At 39.8% G+C, this 18,991-nt stretch overlaps 1 protein-coding gene across 4 annotated transcripts in view; it reads left to right on the top strand.

Moving 5' to 3' along the window:
* rbpjb (recombination signal binding protein for immunoglobulin kappa J region b) overlaps nucleotides 1–18,991 on the top strand; it is a 55,172-nt gene that overhangs the window by 19,779 nt on the left and 16,402 nt on the right. For 2 of the 4 annotated variants that reach the window (XM_016671061.1, XM_016671065.1), the window contains exon 2: nucleotides 10,108–10,146. In XM_016671061.1, the coding sequence (XP_016526547.1) occupies nucleotides 10,108–10,146 (39 nt within the window). Of the gene's footprint in view, nucleotides 1–10,107; nucleotides 10,147–17,871; nucleotides 17,911–18,991 lie in introns of those variants that run through there. The other 2 variants (XM_016671062.1, XM_016671066.1) reach the window with 2 other exon arrangements.

The raw sequence follows: 18,991 nt of genomic DNA, 5'->3' as shown, positions 1-18,991 counted from the left end.
TTTTGAGTTGTGATTGCGTCACCCAAGGATGCACTCACTCAGCGACTGAGACTTTTCAAATATTTGCTTGCTTTTATTTTCTTTCACGAATCATTACACTTACGAGTGCTCAATAAAGCAAGATTGAATCATGTAGCAAAATTTAGCTGAGAAATTCAGTGGTGAAATGCATTTCAGCAGAGTTCACTAACATAGGAGATGTGGTAGCAGATTCAACAAGTTAATTGCAAATGAAATAATTTATATTGCTGCTGTTTCACCACATAAACCCTAATAGTATCTGACTGGTTAATCTCAAACTTGGCTGAAGACTTTATTTTAAAGATCAAAATAGTTCAGCTGGGCTAGCAACACTTTTCTAATATAGTGTTAGGATTTCTGAGAGATTTAGTTTTTCTAAGGCGGAGAGATTAAATAAATTTATATCATGAGCCATAAAAAAAAACATAATTCCAATGTTTGCTTTTATATTTATTTGGATAAAGAAAAAAATAATTTCACAAATGCATCTGCAGTTTTAATAAAATTTTTACATGTATAAATATCAATTTTGAGACATTTTGATTTATTGAATTGTGGCACATATGGCTTCCCGTACCTGCTGTGGTTCAAATTGTCTGTACAGTATATATAAGTTATTAATTGGTAAACCTTATTGTTGAGTGGCACAGACGTGACAACAAACACACACACACACACACACACGCGCACACATTCAAAAACCCCCCAAAACCTCAAAATGGCACCAGGGAGGAAGAACCCGTACGTGCCTGCTGTAGATTGATATCAAATGTTGATTCTTGTCAGCGACTCGTCTAACTCAGACCATCGTTTTCTTTCATCTCCCACTTGCGTAGTTAAAGGGCACGGGCCTGTGTTTACTTTCTGCATGTAGGCTTTTATAGTATTAGTCAAATAGAAAAGCCAAGTTACCGCAGATTATTTGAAGAGCCTCGGCTTCAGAGAAACCATTGATTGAAATTTCATCTGCAGGCAAGGCTGCTGAGGTCACACTCTCACCTTGAGTCACTTCAGCCCACCGTACGACGCTGTGGCACAATAAGTGTTGAAAGCAACTCGAGTCAAATGGGGAGAAGGGTTTTTACCGCTGTGTCCCAATGCCGACGAAGATCAAGGACTTTGTAGTGTTTAGTGAAGTGGAACTGGAGATGATCTAAATGACTTACGCAGTCTGGTCTGGATATTACACTTTGTGGTGATCAGCATGGCTGCATACCTCTTACACACATCTGCATTTTTACACAAAGCAAAACTATTAAAGGGATTCGTTGTTTATCTTAAAAAATTCAGATCTTTTTTTGTTAATTTCTCCCTGAACCGAAGGCTAACTGTGAGTAAAGGAGGACAGAGTTGTTCCAGTTGAAACAATGCACACACCTCACTTCGCAACAGGAAAAGCCCACTTAATAGACAAAACAGAAGTATTTTGTATGTTCAGTTTGGGCTTATGTGGATTTGTTGTCTTTTTTTGTTGTTGTTCAGGGTTTCCCCTAGAGCAGTGGTTCTTAACCTTTTTTGAGGTACCGAACCCACCAGTTTCATATGCGCATTCACCGAACCCCCCCCAGACACACACACACACACACACACACACAGAAAATAATTTGCGGTATTCTGATTTATTAATGTAATTATATTAGTTGTATTACCTCCCCCACGCCACTAGAGGCAGTACCAACCCCGAAAAGATGCGACTAAGGAGCAGATTTAGACTATAGAATTTGGTAAAAACTGAGCTTTACTGAAGTAATTAAAGACACAAGTTCAAATCCATGCTGAGAGTGGAACTCCTTCCCGCAGCACTGATTGGCTAAGCAATGTAACGTGATCCTCTGGAGGAAGTGATGGCAAAGCGGGGCGTCATCATGACTTTACACAGTGTGTCTTTACCTCTGCGGTAAAGACGCACTCCGCCGAACCCCTAAGACCGACTCATCGAACCCCTGGGGTTTGATCGAACCCAGGTTAAGAACCACTGCCCTAGAGGATTATAAGCCTGGCGGGCCACCAGGCTTTACTTGTGCCCCCACCAGGCTTAGCATTGCTCATATACACTGCTCAAAAAAAATAAAGGGAACACTCAAATAACACATTCTAGATTCTGAATGAATGAAATATTCTCACTGAGTACTTTGTTCTGTACAAAGTTGAATGTGCTGACAACAAAATCACACAAAAATCATCAATGGAAATCAAATTTATTAACCAATGGAGGCCTGGATTTGGAGCCACACACAAAATTAAAGTGAAATGTGTGAAATGTTCCCTTTATTTTTTTGAGCAGTATATTTTTAGTTTATTTTAATGTTTACCCCTTTTTTTTAAGACTATATAGTTGGTCTTCGGGTATTAATCTTCCAATAACACATAATTATCAAGTGATATTTTCAAACTTCCTGTCAACTTTAAGTATTTTTTTAACTCAATAAATAAATAAATAAATAAATAAAAATGCCACTCATCCGGGTTTAGAAAGTTTTCTGGGGGAAATCCTGACATTGATGGCAAAGTTTTATCTACATGTCAGCAAGTTCACTTCCAAGTCTAAAAGAAATGATAATACTTTACTGATAATGAAACTGACTGACTTTGAAGCTGTTGTTGTGATTGTATGGATTGATTGCTTAGCTGTGACGCGTCGAATGGAAAGAACAAAATTATCTGATTGTTAGAAATTTGACTGGTTGGTCATTTGACAAGATGGTGTTCCTATTACTTTTTTATGGCCATTTTTATACCACTGCAGTGCTCAGGAGCAGTTAATTTATTTCAGCAGGATAGGTTAAGACATTGCTGAGTTATGCTTTGTAAGTCATCAACCAAACTCTTTAGGCTTTGTTTCTCAATCCTCACAAGTCTGTGGTTATGCCTGATCATTTAGCTCATTTTTATACCAAATGTTTTCCTTCCACTCAACTTTCCAGTAATATACTTGAATAGTGCACTCTAAGGACCTCTGCCGTTAACAATGACCTGTGTCATAAACTTTTTTTTAGCCACGGCTGTCAATGAACGTGTGTTGCACAACTAGTTTGTCAACAAACTTCCCCGTGATTGGCGTAGACCCTACGATAACATCCATGTATAACAAAGATGCACTTCCTAAAAGTATTAAACAGAAAAACATTAGATTGCAATTAAATGACGTAAGCCGTGTGGATGCTATCAGCAGATTCCTGTTAAGTGCTCAGGCGCAAAAGTTTCTCCCTGCTTCCTTGTTGTAAATGTTTTGGTGAAATGGAAACATTTCCGACTCATGAAATGATCCCTTGTTTAATAATTTAAGCTGTTCAGTATAAGACACCTGCCAGAGCGACGCCACATGTCTGTTTTGCCATGAATTTTTAAGAGTTTTTCATCTACGCAATGACACGACGGCAGACGACATTTGGTGCGTTTTTCTCGTCTTCTAAGGTTTTTATCGTTGTTCCTTCAAACACATCTTAGCATAAAATCAGAGTCTGACTCATAACAGCCACCAGTTCCTCCCACTACCTGCTAAAACGCAATAAATTCTTCCTGTGGTCCTACAGAGCTGCATCCAGAGAGTAATGTTCCTCTGATTATTAACAGCATCACTTTGTTTATGCTCTGATTTTAGAGTGAAGAGCGAAAATTACATTCAATTCAAATGTGTGTTTTGTTTTTTATTCTGTTATATATTGTTCACCATATACTGGGATGAATAAGTTGCCATAGTAACAAAAACTCATTTTGTGGTAAATACTGAACTGAAGCTGTTGATATTTGCAGGTCCTAAAAACTGAAAGGAGGTTTTTAAATTGTTCTGGCCATTTTGAATTCTTTTCTAATCCAGCTTCTTTTTTTTATCCAAAGTTTGACCAATTCAAAAAATTTTTACATTTTTTTTCCCATTATACCAAATGTTTGCATTATCACCATATTTACCATTATGTCTTTTGTCTATTATTTTCACAGATTAAATGTTGAATATTTTGCTCACTTTGAATTGCTAAGCGTCACTGTTTCTTTGACACGGCCAGAATTGTAAAATTTCTGTCCAAAACCAAAATTCTCACTTTACAGAACTTTTGAAAACCGTTTTGGTTGTTTAATATTGATTCAGTCAAGCTTTGCTCGCTACACTCTGCTTGTTTTTGCTACAAACACAAAGTCAAAAATGATAACGTATAATATCCTAATTAGATGAAAACGTTTTTTTTGTCCTCTCAGAAGTTTGTCTCTGTTTCAGCCTATATTTCTTGTTTTGCTTTGTTGTAATCAGAGCCTGACTACTACTCGCTCTACCTCGCTGCCTTTGGAGGAGGGGACGGTTTACCTCGAGTTGTCTGAGGTTTCAGCTGTATCTGCGAAGGCGACAGGATGCTGTAGTTTGATGAAACTGTGAAAGAGGAAACAGGAAGAACTTCCAGGCCAGCTGGAGAGTACGGGGGTGGAGGCATCATGGTGTGGGCCGTTTCGCTGCAGGAGGAACTGGCATCATGGGGAAAGAAAACTGTGTGGGAGTATTGAGCAACATGTCAAAACCTCAGCCAGGAAGTTAAAGTTGGGTCACAAAAGGTTCTTGAGATCCTCGGTGACCCTAAACGTAGAGCCAGATTAGACACGAAGCGGCTAAAGAACAGCAAAGCCAAGGCTTCAGGGTGGCCATCATGAAACCTTGATGTTGGTCCCAAAGAAAATTTCTGAACAAGATGCGTTTGTTCGCAAGGCAGTCCAAAAGCCTAGCTCCACATCTTCTCTTTGATTATTCTGGCATCTAATAAATTAAAACGGGCTCTGTGATCCCAGCTGACCTAAAAAGCGAAAAGTTTAGTCGAATTTTATGTTTGACACTAGGGCCGGAACGACTAATCGTGATTAATCGATTATTCAAATAATCATCATCTAATTTAGTAACAGCACAAATGTTTAAAAAAGGCCATTTGCTGGAAATAACATATTCAGAGCAGTAACTAAGCCAAAATTGTACAAAATATGCATGTTGCATTCAAGATAAGAAATAATAAATATGTGGCACAGTTTTTCAGTTTCACGCCATTCAAAATCACTAAAGGAGTTCAGTGTTGTTGCATTTTAAGCAATAAAATGTTTTTCTTATTTAAAAAAAAAAAAAAAATTACTTCTGTTGCATAAAAGAGGCTAAAGTGGTTTAATGAAAAATCGAGTAATCAAGATAATCGATTTCTAAAACAAGCAATCTTATTTGACACAGCAAAGAGAAATATCCTTTATGCAGTGTGTGGCTCTAATGTATTCTTAACTATGATGAGTAAAGGTTTTGTTTGCCAGCTGAGTGATCTGCGTCTTTCCTCTCCCTTTTTTCTGCTTCTTGGAATCAGTGCCATCATATGAGGAGACGCAGGAAACGCTTCAACGTTTTCCGTGAACGACTGTCAGGGTTTTTTTTCTCTGCACTCCTAATGTCGACAGCTCGTATAATGAGGCTTTTTTTAAAAAATTTTTTTAAAGAAGACAAAAGCCGAGGCTCTAGGACCCCGCTGTTCACTGAAGTTAGCAGCAGCGAGACGTTGCTGCATGTTTGAGGCGCAGAAGTGCTGATGCAACAGTGAGAACGTCTTGCCCCTGACATCTGCAGCTCTACCTTTTTGTGGTTTCCTGCGTTCGGGCTTCTTCTGTTTTTTGGTGTTTTGTGTTTCGACTTGATGTGCTAAAGTCAGTTTGTGGAGGTGAAGAGAAGTGTGGACTGTGGTTTTTCACAGAACTGGCTAACCAAAAAGCGCATGTCACAAGTTGAAAGCCTTGATCTCACTTTATATCCTACTGCTACTATCTTAATGCTCACTATTTTTATTTTTTTTATATCACTGAATAAAATCACCTAAACGTGGAGGTGGAGACTTGTAATAAAAAAAAAAAAAATAAGAAAAGCATTCACATAAATGTATCTGTATTTTATGTTTTCCTCTTCCCTCCCATTCACGTATTATTCCTTTATTTTGCCTTAAACATCACGCTCCCTGCAGTAATCCCGTCTCCCATCATTCGGAGCGCGCAGTAGGTGCTGTGATGTTCAGAAGAGAGCTGAGGGAAGATAAGAGAGCCGTCTGGAATCTATTAGCCGGTGGAAGCATCAGCGCTGCACTGTGGGAACCTTATTGATTGTCCTCCCTTATAAGCATTCCACCTTTTTTTTCCCATCATCTGGCTCAGGCACAAGTCATATCTGCTTCTCAGTAGTAGAGATGGGCTCCTCTCTTATTTAACTTGAATATTATGAATCAATAAGAAGCTTTCAATGCCTTGACATCACCTGGGCTTTCATCATTTGTTAAAATATATTGTCATGTTTGTCTACAGAAAGCAACATAAACTGACCTGGAATAAAAAAAATCAAAAATCAAACATTTGGTCTCATTTAATGACGGTAGAAAACATAATCATGTGCGTCTTTTTTTCTTTTTTTTCTTTAAGCACATCTGAATATCTTGTACTGCCTGTTAGGAAATCACTGGTTCAGCTTCTGGGATTTTCCAACTCGACCAGGAAATACACGAGAGAGGCAGGGGGGAAAAAAAATGCAGGAGCATGTCAAAAACCTGCAACAGAGTGTCTGGAAATCTAGGTTGAGATCTTTGTGTTTTCATTATTTATGAGCAGCTGCACCACTACGGTCTTAGATGGGCCCGAGCAGTTTATCAAAACATCAACACGATGTCGGTGTGCTCAGTTTTTATGTTTCGAAAAGACTGTTTGGGATCATGGATTCATATGGCCATTGGCAACGATGCGTTTTGGAGCAACCCTGCGGTTAGTGCTGAACGATGCATCGCTATCAATGTTCAATATTCAAATGGTTGTTTGGAGCACAATAGTTATTGTTTTCCTAGTGTTACAAGGTTGGATTTTCCTCGCTTAAATGTGATATTTAGCTCCGACTGGACATAAACGACTTGGTCCCAAAGGTCAGAGTGACGGGAGCACAAATGAGGGCGAAAGCGGAAAGAAAAAAAAAATGGGATATTACTGTGTTTGTAATAGTTTTCTAATATCCTGCAGCAGCTGACGCTTGCACAATGCTGAAAGTCTGATATTTCACTGCGATTTTTGAATATTATAATTGATTTGAATACTTGGAATTTCTTGTCCGTCTAAGATTACAAAATGTAAAGAGTCAAGATATTTTTAGCTTTGGGGATAAAATAGTTGTTCACAAAAAAAAAACAAAAAAAAAAAATCCACACTTTGATTTTTGTTTTTTGCCTTAAACTATTTCTACTCGATTATCTGCAACTGGCTTTCGATTCCTCTGAGATTTCTCCTGACCCTTTTAGTCAGAGGCAAACAGCCGCGATCAGAATCGAACCCAAGCTTACCGACTCGTTTGTCTGATCGTGGAAGGTGGTTGGTTCGCCTGGAATGAATCGCCGCTAAACATCTGCAGGTGGGACTCGCATTTTGTTTGTTTTTTTTTATTTCAACTGACCCTCCGCGTCTGATGTAGCACAAGCTGTAATTTAACTGAATGAGACAAATAAGATTGCAATTATTCTGTTCACAGGTCATTCACTGACTGATTCATGCTGAACACATGTGCTCTCGGAGCCCAGAGATGACAGGCAGCCTGTGCAGAGGATAAGGCTTCGGTAGATGTCTCGGTTTCACGCTCGTGTACAATCCTTGATGCAGATAAGAAAGTGTTCGTGCTTGTGACATCCAGCCGTTCTCCCGTTCGTTTGTTTCCTCTGAATCCTTCTAAATATGCATTTCCTTTTGGTGGACTTCAGAGATTTTGGATTCTCGACGCCGATGCCAACCGCTCTTCTGCCCCGAGATCTTAAGTGGATGAGAAGCTGATCAGCAGCACGTTTGATGTTAACTCTATCAGCGGTTTGGCCTTGCTTTCTGCTTCCTGTCGCAGCAGCGCCGAGGTCTTTTGTTTATGTGTTTGTCAGCTTGATTCCGGAAAAAACTACCTGGCCGCAGTTCATGAGTAGTTAGCTGAGAGGTAGAGCCCCGCCACAGGAAAAACCCTGCATGCCTCTCCGCAGCCTCCTCTGACTGTTACTAGTTTCTATTTCGCCTGTGCAAAGTTGGTGATCTTTTCTTTTTCTTTTTTTTTTGTTAAATAAGAGAGGAAAATGGTCAGACAGCTACATGCAGATGGTGTTGGTTTTTTTTTTTTTACATGCAGTTTTTTTTTAAATAACTAACAAAGAAAGAAAACTCTCCTAACTTTGAGCTGAGATTAATTTTGGTTACATACATGCCCATGTGGTGAGGGTTGGTGGTTTGAGTGCTGCATGCAGATTTTGACTTTAATCGGGTCTTCATTGACTGGACATACGTGGCTTTAGTTTAACAAATATCTTTCAAAAAAACTTAACTGTTGAAGATAAAACTTAAATTGGTCCAGGCATGGATTTGTATGTAATTCTTTTGGTCTAAGAAGCTGGAGAGAAAAAAAAAAAGGACCAATTTTCATAGTTTCATATTTAGAACTGCGACACCTTGCCAAAAAAGTCGCCACAAAAAGCTAAAAAAAAAAAAAAAAACAACCTTTTATTACAGCACATGTTCACTGTGACATTGTTTCGAAACGTTTCTGTCACAAGGTTTATTTTCATCTGGTGTTAACCCCACAGATTCTGAACGGGTTGAAGGTCCAGACTCTCTCAGTTTGAGCCTCATGAATTCTGGCGTTGTCGTCTTGGAACGTCCCCGTACCGTCAGGGAGGACTCTTCAGTGCTAACTGCAAAAACTTACCCATTCGTCATTCTTCCTAGAATAACGCCACTCTAGCAAGCCGATATTTAGTCAGGCCTTTTGCTGTCAGCTGTTGAGCAGACATGCTGCTTGTTGTTTGGCGCAGATCAACACCTGATCTGTTTTAACTGGTTTCTCAACATCGGTCGTCCTTCATCCTGATTGGCTTTTCCTTTAACATGTCAGATGTGAACTGAAGACGTTAACGACTGAGAGGAAACGGTAAACCAAGTCAAAGGAAACGCAAGCAGGGATTTTAGGGAAAATCTTTTGTCCAGCGCTGCTTTAGCCGTCTGGTTTTAAAACTTTAATGTTGTTTGTGTCGACTTTATCACCACCTACGGGTGGAGCTCAGATATTTCAGGTTTTTTGGACGCCTAATGGGTCAAAAACATATTCAGTTGGGCCGTCAGACTTTGTTTCTCATGTGATTCTAGTGTAGAAGTGGCTCAGATCAGCTCTGCTCAGATTGAAGCTAAAACTCAGAGTTTTGACTTTTTTTTTTTTCCCCAAAGTGGAGTAACTGTACTCCAGAGACACACTTCAGATTTATACGTGTACTGAAGATAAGCACCAGATTTCTTGATTTTCACTTTGCTTTGACCATTGGTGTATTTCTAAAGCGCGTAAATCAATAGTTTCTGTCTTCTCAAGTTCATCTCGACTCAGAAACGTTACCTGACTTGGGCCCCGTTGAGTCGATTTCATCAGAAGAGTTGAATCCCTCATCCTGTTAGGTGAGATTTACGCCTGTTTGGCATCTTTCAGTAATCCGTGGTGATGAAACGCATCCAGTTCCTCTTGTGTCTGTGGGCCCCATCACATCCTGTGGTGTCTAGTTTACAAAATGCTTAAGGTTGACTCAGTGCTTGTGAAATGTGTGAACCTTTAAACTAGTTTCCCTGTCATAAATTCATCAAGTGAGACATTTCTGGATGTTTCCAAAAAGCCAGAAGGCTGCTGCTCGACTTGCTCACCAACAAGTCGCTGAACAGGGTCGTCAAACATCCAGGCCACCGCCATGGGGCCGTTTAGATGTGCAGATAGCCAAGCTAAGTTTGTGGATGCATCTTCTGAGCAACACGAAAGAGGTTAATCTAATCGTAAACCATCTGCGGCATGTGGCTGAGCTTCATGCACGTTTTTATAACAGTATCTTCTTGACTTTTTTCTATTCAACCTCTCCACCCTCCGCTCGCTTTGACCCGCTTGCTTCTGCAGAAATGCGCTCCATCAGGGTCAGAGTGGGTGGATTTTTGTGTGCGTGGAAAGACGCGCCGTTTAGCATCGCCGTGTTTGCCATTTGTTTGTTTGCTCGTGGTTAATAACTGACCCACTTATGTGTTTTTTTTCTTTCTCACTTTGTCTCTCTGCAGGAAGTTTGGGGAGCGCCCTCAGCCACAGCGCCTAACAAGGTGAGAAATGTTTTGCCAATTTTGTTTTGTCCCTTGCGGTGCGTAACGCGCGTTAATTTCTCGTGTTTTGATATGTCCGTCCGTCCGCTTGGAAACTGAAGTCTTTGGTGACTTGCGTGTAGTCAGAATTTCATCTCTAAAGATAGAAAAGCTGTGCNCTACATGTCAGCAAGTTCACTTCCAAGTCTAAAAGAAATGATAATACTTTACTGATAATGAAACTGACTGACTTTGAAGCTGTTGTGATTGTATGGATTGATTGCTTAGCTGTGACGCGTCGAATGGAAAGAACAAAATTATCTGATTGTTAGAAATTTGACTGGTTGGTCATTTGACAAGATGGTGTTCCTATTACTTTTTTATGGCCATTTTTATACCACTGCAGTGCTCAGGAGCAGTTAATTTATTTCAGCAGGATAGGTTAAGACATTGCTGAGTTATGCTTTGTAAGTCATCAACCAAACTCTTTAGGCTTTGTTTCTCAATCCTCACAAGTCTGTGGTTATGCCTGATCATTTAGCTCATTTTTATACCAAATGTTTTCCTTCCACTCAACTTTCCAGTAATATACTTGAATAGTGCACTCTAAGGACCTCTGCCGTTAACAATGACCTGTGTCATAAACTTTTTTTTAGCCACGGCTGTCAATGAACGTGTGTTGCACAACTAGTTTGTCAACAAACTTCCCCGTGATTGGCGTAGACCCTACGATAACATCCACGTATAACAAAGATGCACTTCCTAAAAGTATTAAACAGAAAAACATTAGATTGCAATTAAATGACGTAAGCCGTGTGGATGCTATCAGCAGATTCCTGTTAAGTGCTCAGGGCGCAGAATTTTCTCCCTGCTTCCTTGTTGTAAATGTTTTGGTGAAATGGAAACATTTCCGACTCATGAAATGATCCCTTGTTTAATAATTTAAGCTGTTCAGTATAAGACACCTGCCAGAGCGACGCCACATGTCTGTTTTGCCATGAATTTTTAAGAGTTTTTCATCTACGCAATGACATGACGGCAGACGACATTTGGTGCGTTTTTCTCGTCTTCTAAGGTTTTTATCGTTGTTCCTTCAAACACATCTTAGCATAAAATCAGAGTCTGACTCATAACAGCCACCAGTTCCTCCCACTACCTCCTAAAACGCAATAAACTCTTCCTGCGGTCCTACAGAGCTGCATCCAGAGAGTAATGTTCCTCTGATTATTAACAGCATCACTTTGTTTATGCTCTGATTTTAGAGTGAAGAGTGAAAATTACATTCAATTCAAATGTGTGTTTTGTTTTTTATTCTGTTATATATTGTTCACCATATACTGGGATGAATAAGTTGCCATAGTAACAAAAACTCATTTTGTGGTAAATACTGAACTGAAGCTGTTGATATTTGCAGGTCCTAAAAACTGAAAGGAGGTTTTTAAATTGTTCTGGCCATTTTGAATTCTTTTCTAATCCAGCTTCTTTTTTTTATCCAAAGTTTGACCAATTCAAAAAATTTTTACATTTTTTTTCCCATTATACCAAATGTTTGCATTATCACCATATTTACCATTATGTCTTTTGTCTATTATTTTCACAGATTAAATGTTGAATATTTTGCTCACTTTGAATTGCTAAGCGTCACTGTTTCTTTGACACGGCCAGAATTGTAAAATTTCTGTCCAAAACCAAAATTCTCACTTTACAGAACTTTTGAAAACCGTTTTGGTTGTTTAATATTGATTCAGTCAAGCTTTGCTCGCTACACTCTGCTTGTTTTTGCTACAAACACAAAGTCAAAAATGATAACGTATAATATCCTAATTAGATGAAAACGTTTTTTTTGTCCTCTCAGAAGTTTGTCTCTGTTTCAGCCTATATTTCTTGTTTTGCTTTGTTGTAATCAGAGCCTGACTACTACTCGCTCTACCTCGCTGCCTTTGGAGGAGGGGACGGTTTACCTCGAGTTGTCTGAGGTTTCAGCTGTATCTGCGAAGGCGACAGGATGCTGTAGTTTGATGAAACTGTGAAAGAGGAAACAGGAAGAACTTCCAGGCCAGCTGGAGAGTACGGGGGTGGAGGCATCATGGTGTGGGCCGTTTCGCTGCAGGAGGAACTGGCATCATGGGGAAAGAAAACTGTGTGGGAGTATTGAGCAACATGTCAAAACCTCAGCCAGGAAGTTAAAGTTGGGTCACAAAAGGTTCTTGAGATCCTCGGTGACCCTAAACGTAGAGCCAGATTAGACACGAAGCGGCTAAAGAACAGCAAAGCCAAGGCTTCAGGGTGGCCATCATGAAACCTTGATGTTGGTCCCAAAGAAAATTTCTGAGCAAGATGCGTTTGTTCGCAAGGCAGTCCAAAAGCCTAGCTCCACATCTTCTCTTTGATTATTCTGGCATCTAATAAATTAAAACAGGCTCTGTGATCCCAGCTGACCTAAAAAACGAAAAGTTTAGTCGAATTTTATGTTTGACGCTAGGGCCGGAACGATTAATTGTGATTAATCGATTATTCAAATAATCATCTAATTTCGTAACAGCACAAATGTTTAAAAAAAGGCCATTTGCTGGAAATAACAACATATTCAGAGCAGTAACTAAGCCAAAATTGTACAAAATATGCATGTTGCATTCAAGATAATAAATATGTGGCACAGTTTTTCAGCTTCACGCCATTCAAAATCACTAAAGGAGTTCAGTGTTGTTGCATTTTAAGCAATAAAATGTTTTTCTTATTTAAAAAAAAATAATTTACTTCTGTTGCATAAAAGAGGCTAAAGTGGTTTAATGAAAAATCGAGTAATCAAGATAATCGATTACTAAAATAAGCAATCTTATTTGACACAGCGAAGAGAAATATTCTTTATGCAGTGTGTGGCTCTAATGTATTCTTAACTATGATGAGTAAAGGTTTTGTTTGCCAGCTGAGTGATCTGCGTCTTTCCTCTCCCTTTCTTCCGCTTCTTGGAATCAGTGACATTATATGAGGAGACGCAGGAAACGCTTCAACTTTTTCCGCGAACGACTGTCAGGGTTTTTTTTTTTTTTTCTGCCCGATTCCTAATGTCGACAGCTCGTATAATGAGGCTTTTTTTAAAAAATTTTTTTAAAGAAGACAAAAGCCGAGGCTCTAGGACCCCGCTGTTCACTGAAGTTAGCAGCAGCGAGACGTTGCTGCATGTTTGAGGCGCAGAAGTGCTGATGCAACAGTGAGAACGTCTTGCCCCTGACATCTGCAGCTCTACCTTTTTGTGGTTTCCTGCGTTCGGGCTTCTTCTGTTTTTTGGTGTTTTGTGTTTCGACTTGATGTGCTAAAGTCAGTTTGTGGAGGTGAAGAGAAGTGTGGACTGTGGTTTTTCACAGAACTGGCTAACCAAAAAGCGCATGTCACAAGTTGAAAGCCTTGATCTCACTTTATATCCTACTGCTACTATCTTAATGCTCACTATTTTTATTTTTTTTATATCACTGAATAAAATCACCTAAACGTGGAGGTGGAGACTTGTAATAAAAAAAAAAAAAATAAGAAAAGCATTCACATAAATGTATCTGTATTTTATGTTTTCCTCTTCCCTCCCATTCACGTATTATTCCTTTATTTTGCCTTAAACATCACGCTCCCTGCAGTAATCCCGTCTCCCATCATTCGGAGCGCGCAGTAGGTGCTGTGATGTTCAGAAGAGAGCTGAGGGAAGATAAGAGAGCCGTCTGGAATCTATTAGCCGGTGGAAGCATCAGCGCTGCACTGTGGGAACCTTATTGATTGTCCTCCCTTATAAGCATTCCACCTTTTTTTTCCCATCATCTGGCTCAGGCACAAGTCATATCTGCTTCTCAGTAGTAGAGATGGGCTCCTCTCTTATTTAACTTGAATATTATGAATCAATAAGAAGCTTTCAATGCCTTGACATCACCTGGGCTTTCATCATTTGTTAAAATATATTGTCATGTTTGTCTACAGAAAGCAACATAAACTGACCTGGAATAAAAAAAATCAAAAATCAAACATTTGGTCTCATTTAATGACGGTAGAAAACATAATCATGTGCGTCTTTTTTTCTTTTTTTTCTTTAAGCACATCTGAATATCTTGTACTGCCTGTTAGGAAATCACTGGTTCAGCTTCTGGGATTTTCCAACTCGACCAGGAAATACACGAGAGAGGCAGGGGGGAAAAAAAATGCAGGAGCATGTCAAAAACCTGCAACAGAGTGTCTGGAAATCTAGGTTGAGATCTTTGTGTTTTCATTATTTATGAGCAGCTGCACCACTACGGTCTTAGATGGGCCCGAGCAGTTTATCAAAACATCAACACGATGTCGGTGTGCTCAGTTTTTATGTTTCGAAAAGACTGTTTGGGATCATGGATTCATATGGCCATTGGCAACGATGCGTTTTGGAGCAACCCTGCGGTTAGTGCTGAACGATGCATCGCTATCAATGTTCAATATTCAAATGGTTGTTTGGAGCACAATAGTTATTGTTTTCCTAGTGTTACAAGGTTGGATTTTCCTCGCTTAAATGTGATATTTAGCTCCGACTGGACATAAACGACTTGGTCCCAAAGGTCAGAGTGACGGGAGCACAAATGAGGGCGAAAGCGGAAAGAAAAAAAAAATGGGATATTACTGTGTTTGTAATAGTTTTCTAATATCCTGCAGCAGCTGACGCTTGCACAATGCTGAAAGTCTGATATTTCACTGCGATTTTTGAATATTATAATTGATTTGAATACTTGGAATTTCTTGTCCGTCTAAGATTACAAAATGTAAAGAGTCAAGATATTTTTAGCTTTGGGGATAAAATAGTTGTTCACAAAAAAAAAACAAAAAAAAAAAATCCACACTTTGATTTTTGTTTTTTGCCTTAAACTATTTCTACTCGATTATCTGCAACTGGCTTTCGATTCCTCTGAGATTTCTCCTGACCCTTTTAGTCAGAGGCAAACAGCCGCGATCAGAATCGAACCCAAGCTTACCGACTCGTTTGTCTGATCGTGGAAGGTGGTTGGTTCGCCTGGAATGAATCGCCGCTAAACATCTGCAGGTGGGACTCGCATTTTGTTTGTTTTTTTTTATTTCAACTGACCCTCCGCGTCTGATGTAGCACAAGCTGTAATTTAACTGAATGAGACAAATAAGATTGCAATTATTCTGTTCACAGGTCATTCACTGACTGATTCATGCTGAACACATGTGCTCTCGGAGCCCAGAGATGACAGGCAGCCTGTGCAGAGGATAAGGCTTCGGTAGATGTCTCGGTTTCACGCTCGTGTACAATCCTTGATGCAGATAAGAAAGTGTTCGTGCTTGTGACATCCAGCCGTTCTCCCGTTCGTTTGTTTCCTCTGAATCCTTCTAAATATGCATTTCCTTTTGGTGGACTTCAGAGATTTTGGATTCTCGACGCCGATGCCAACCGCTCTTCTGCCCCGAGATCTTAAGTGGATGAGAAGCTGATCAGCAGCACGTTTGATGTTAACTCTATCAGCGGTTTGGCCTTGCTTTCTGCTTCCTGTCGCAGCAGCGCCGAGGTCTTTTGTTTATGTGTTTGTCAGCTTGATTCCGGAAAAAACTACCTGGCCGCAGTTCATGAGTAGTTAGCTGAGAGGTAGAGCCCCGCCACAGGAAAAACCCTGCATGCCTCTCCGCAGCCTCCTCTGACTGTTACTAGTTTCTATTTCGCCTGTGCAAAGTTGGTGATCTTTTCTTTTTCTTTTTTTTTTGTTAAATAAGAGAGGAAAATGGTCAGACAGCTACATGCAGATGGTGTTGGTTTTTTTTTTTTTACATGCAGTTTTTTTTTAAATAACTAACAAAGAAAGAAAACTCTCCTAACTTTGAGCTGAGATTAATTTTGGTTACATACATGCCCATGTGGTGAGGGTTGGTGGTTTGAGTGCTGCATGCAGATTTTGACTTTAATCGGGTCTTCATTGACTGGACATACGTGGCTTTAGTTTAACAAATATCTTTCAAAAAAACTTAACTGTTGAAGATAAAACTTAAATTGGTCCAGGCATGGATTTGTATGTAATTCTTTTGGTCTAAGAAGCTGGAGAGAAAAAAAAAAAGGACCAATTTTCATAGTTTCATATTTAGAACTGCGACACCTTGCCAAAAAAGTCGCCACAAAAAGCTAAAAAAAAAAAAAAAAACAACCTTTTATTACAGCACATGTTCACTGTGACATTGTTTCGAAACGTTTCTGTCACAAGGTTTATTTTCATCTGGTGTTAACCCCACAGATTCTGAACGGGTTGAAGGTCCAGACTCTCTCAGTTTGAGCCTCATGAATTCTGGCGTTGTCGTCTTGGAACGTCCCCGTACCGTCAGGGAGGACTCTTCAGTGCTAACTGCAAAAACTTACCCATTCGTCATTCTTCCTAGAATAACGCCACTCTAGCAAGCCGATATTTAGTCAGGCCTTTTGCTGTCAGCTGTTGAGCAGACATGCTGCTTGTTGTTTGGCGCAGATCAACACCTGATCTGTTTTAACTGGTTTCTCAACATCGGTCGTCCTTCATCCTGATTGGCTTTTCCTTTAACATGTCAGATGTGAACTGAAGACGTTAACGACTGAGAGGAAACGGTAAACCAAGTCAAAGGAAACGCAAGCAGGGATTTTAGGGAAAATCTTTTGTCCAGCGCTGCTTTAGCCGTCTGGTTTTAAAACTTTAATGTTGTTTGTGTCGACTTTATCACCACCTACGGGTGGAGCTCAGATATTTCAGGTTTTTTGGACGCCTAATGGGTCAAAAACATATTCAGTTGGGCCGTCAGACTTTGTTTCTCATGTGATTCTAGTGTAGAAGTGGCTCAGATCAGCTCTGCTCAGATTGAAGCTAAAACTCAGAGTTTTGACTTTTTTTTTTTTCCCCAAAGTGGAGTAACTGTACTCCAGAGACACACTTCAGATTTATACGTGTACTGAAGATAAGCACCAGATTTCTTGATTTTCACTTTGCTTTGACCATTGGTGTATTTCTAAAGCGCGTAAATCAATAGTTTCTGTCTTCTCAAGTTCATCTCGACTCAGAAACGTTACCTGACTTGGGCCCCGTTGAGTCGATTTCATCAGAAGAGTTGAATCCCTCATCCTGTTAGGTGAGATTTACGCCTGTTTGGCATCTTTCAGTAATCCGTGGTGATGAAACGCATCCAGTTCCTCTTGTGTCTGTGGGCCCCATCACATCCTGTGGTGTCTAGTTTACAAAATGCTTAAGGTTGACTCAGTGCTTGTGAAATGTGTGAACCTTTAAACTAGTTTCCCTGTCATAAATTCATCAAGTGAGACATTTCTGGATGTTTCCAAAAAGCCAGAAGGCTGCTGCTCGACTTGCTCACCAACAAGTCGCTGAACAGGGTCGTCAAACATCCAGGCCACCGCCATGGGGCCGTTTAGATGTGCAGATAGCCAAGCTAAGTTTGTGGATGCATCTTCTGAGCAACACGAAAGAGGTTAATCTAATCGTAAACCATCTGCGGCATGTGGCTGAGCTTCATGCACGTTTTTATAACAGTATCTTCTTGACTTTTTTCTATTCAACCTCTCCACCCTCCGCTCGCTTTGACCCGCTTGCTTCTGCAGAAATGCGCTCCATCAGGGTCAGAGTGGGTGGATTTTTGTGTGCGTGGAAAGACGCGCCGTTTAGCATCGCCGTGTTTGCCATTTGTTTGTTTGCTCGTGGTTAATAACTGACCCACTTATGTGTTTTTTTTCTTTCTCACTTTGTCTCTCTGCAGGAAGTTTGGGGAGCGCCCTCAGCCACAGCGCCTAACAAGGTGAGAAATGTTTTGCCAATTTTGTTTTGTCCCTTGCGGTGCGTAACGCGCGTTAATTTCTCGTGTTTTGATATGTCCGTCCGTCCGCTTGGAAACTGAAGTCTTTGGTGACTTGCGTGTAGTCAGAATTTCATCTCTAAAGATAGAAAAGCTGTGCTGCCTCCAAACGCTTAAAGTTCTTCCCCATTTTGACGCGTTGCAACCACAAACTTCAAAGTATTCTGTTGAGGTTTTATGTGGTAGATGAACACAAGCTTGGACTGCAGCTGCCTTTTATTTTAGTAATCGATTAATCTGAAATTCTGACAATTAATCAGTTACACAGACAATCGATTTTTCTGATGATTAATCGATTACTCCGGCGATTAATTGGTTATTCTGATTGATCCATCGGCTACAAAAATTATTTGAATTAAAAATTGGCACATTCCGCAGACTCTTCATTTAACTACTTAAGCCTTTTTATACAATATTAGAAATACATTAAAAGATGCAAATAAACAAATAATTCAGCTATTTTTAAATGGGAAAAAAACATTTTATTCCCTAAAACTGAGTGACAGCACTCCTTTAGTGTACATTTGATTATTTGTAGCAAAAGATGCATCAGGCTACAGAGTTACAAGATTATGTTCTGGTTAAATGAAACCAAAACTGGACACCAGACATCACCCTGAATCACGGAGTGTCTCCACGGGAACACACAGTGATGACACCATTATGCTGTGGGGATTTTTTTTTTTTTTTATTTTTTTCTCAGTAGAGACGGGAAAGAGGTTGTTTTTTAATTTTTTTATAAAAAGCTGGAAAAGACTTTTGGCTGAAGTGGAGGTTCAACTTCTCCAAAAAAAACTAAAGATGACTGAATAAAAACAGATGCTTCTTCCTTTCAGAATGTGTTTGTGAAAGTTTCTCCATTTTTTTCCCCAATGAAATACATTTCCAGTAAAATCCATGTAAGGGGTGTTGATGTTTTTCCTGGTGATGTCGGTAATGACTGCTGTGCATTTCTGCGTTTCCGGGCGGATCGCCTTCGCAGCATCTTTTGCCATCAGCCATCCTCAGTCCATTCGTCGTTCCA

This window comes from Poecilia formosa, unplaced genomic scaffold (assembly GCF_000485575.1).
Source record: "Poecilia formosa unplaced genomic scaffold, Poecilia_formosa-5.1.2 Scaffold41, whole genome shotgun sequence".
Lineage (NCBI taxonomy): Eukaryota > Metazoa > Chordata > Actinopteri > Cyprinodontiformes > Poeciliidae > Poecilia > Poecilia formosa.
Note: the sequence above shows the minus strand (reverse complement) of the source record. Positions and strands in the feature narration are given on the sequence as shown.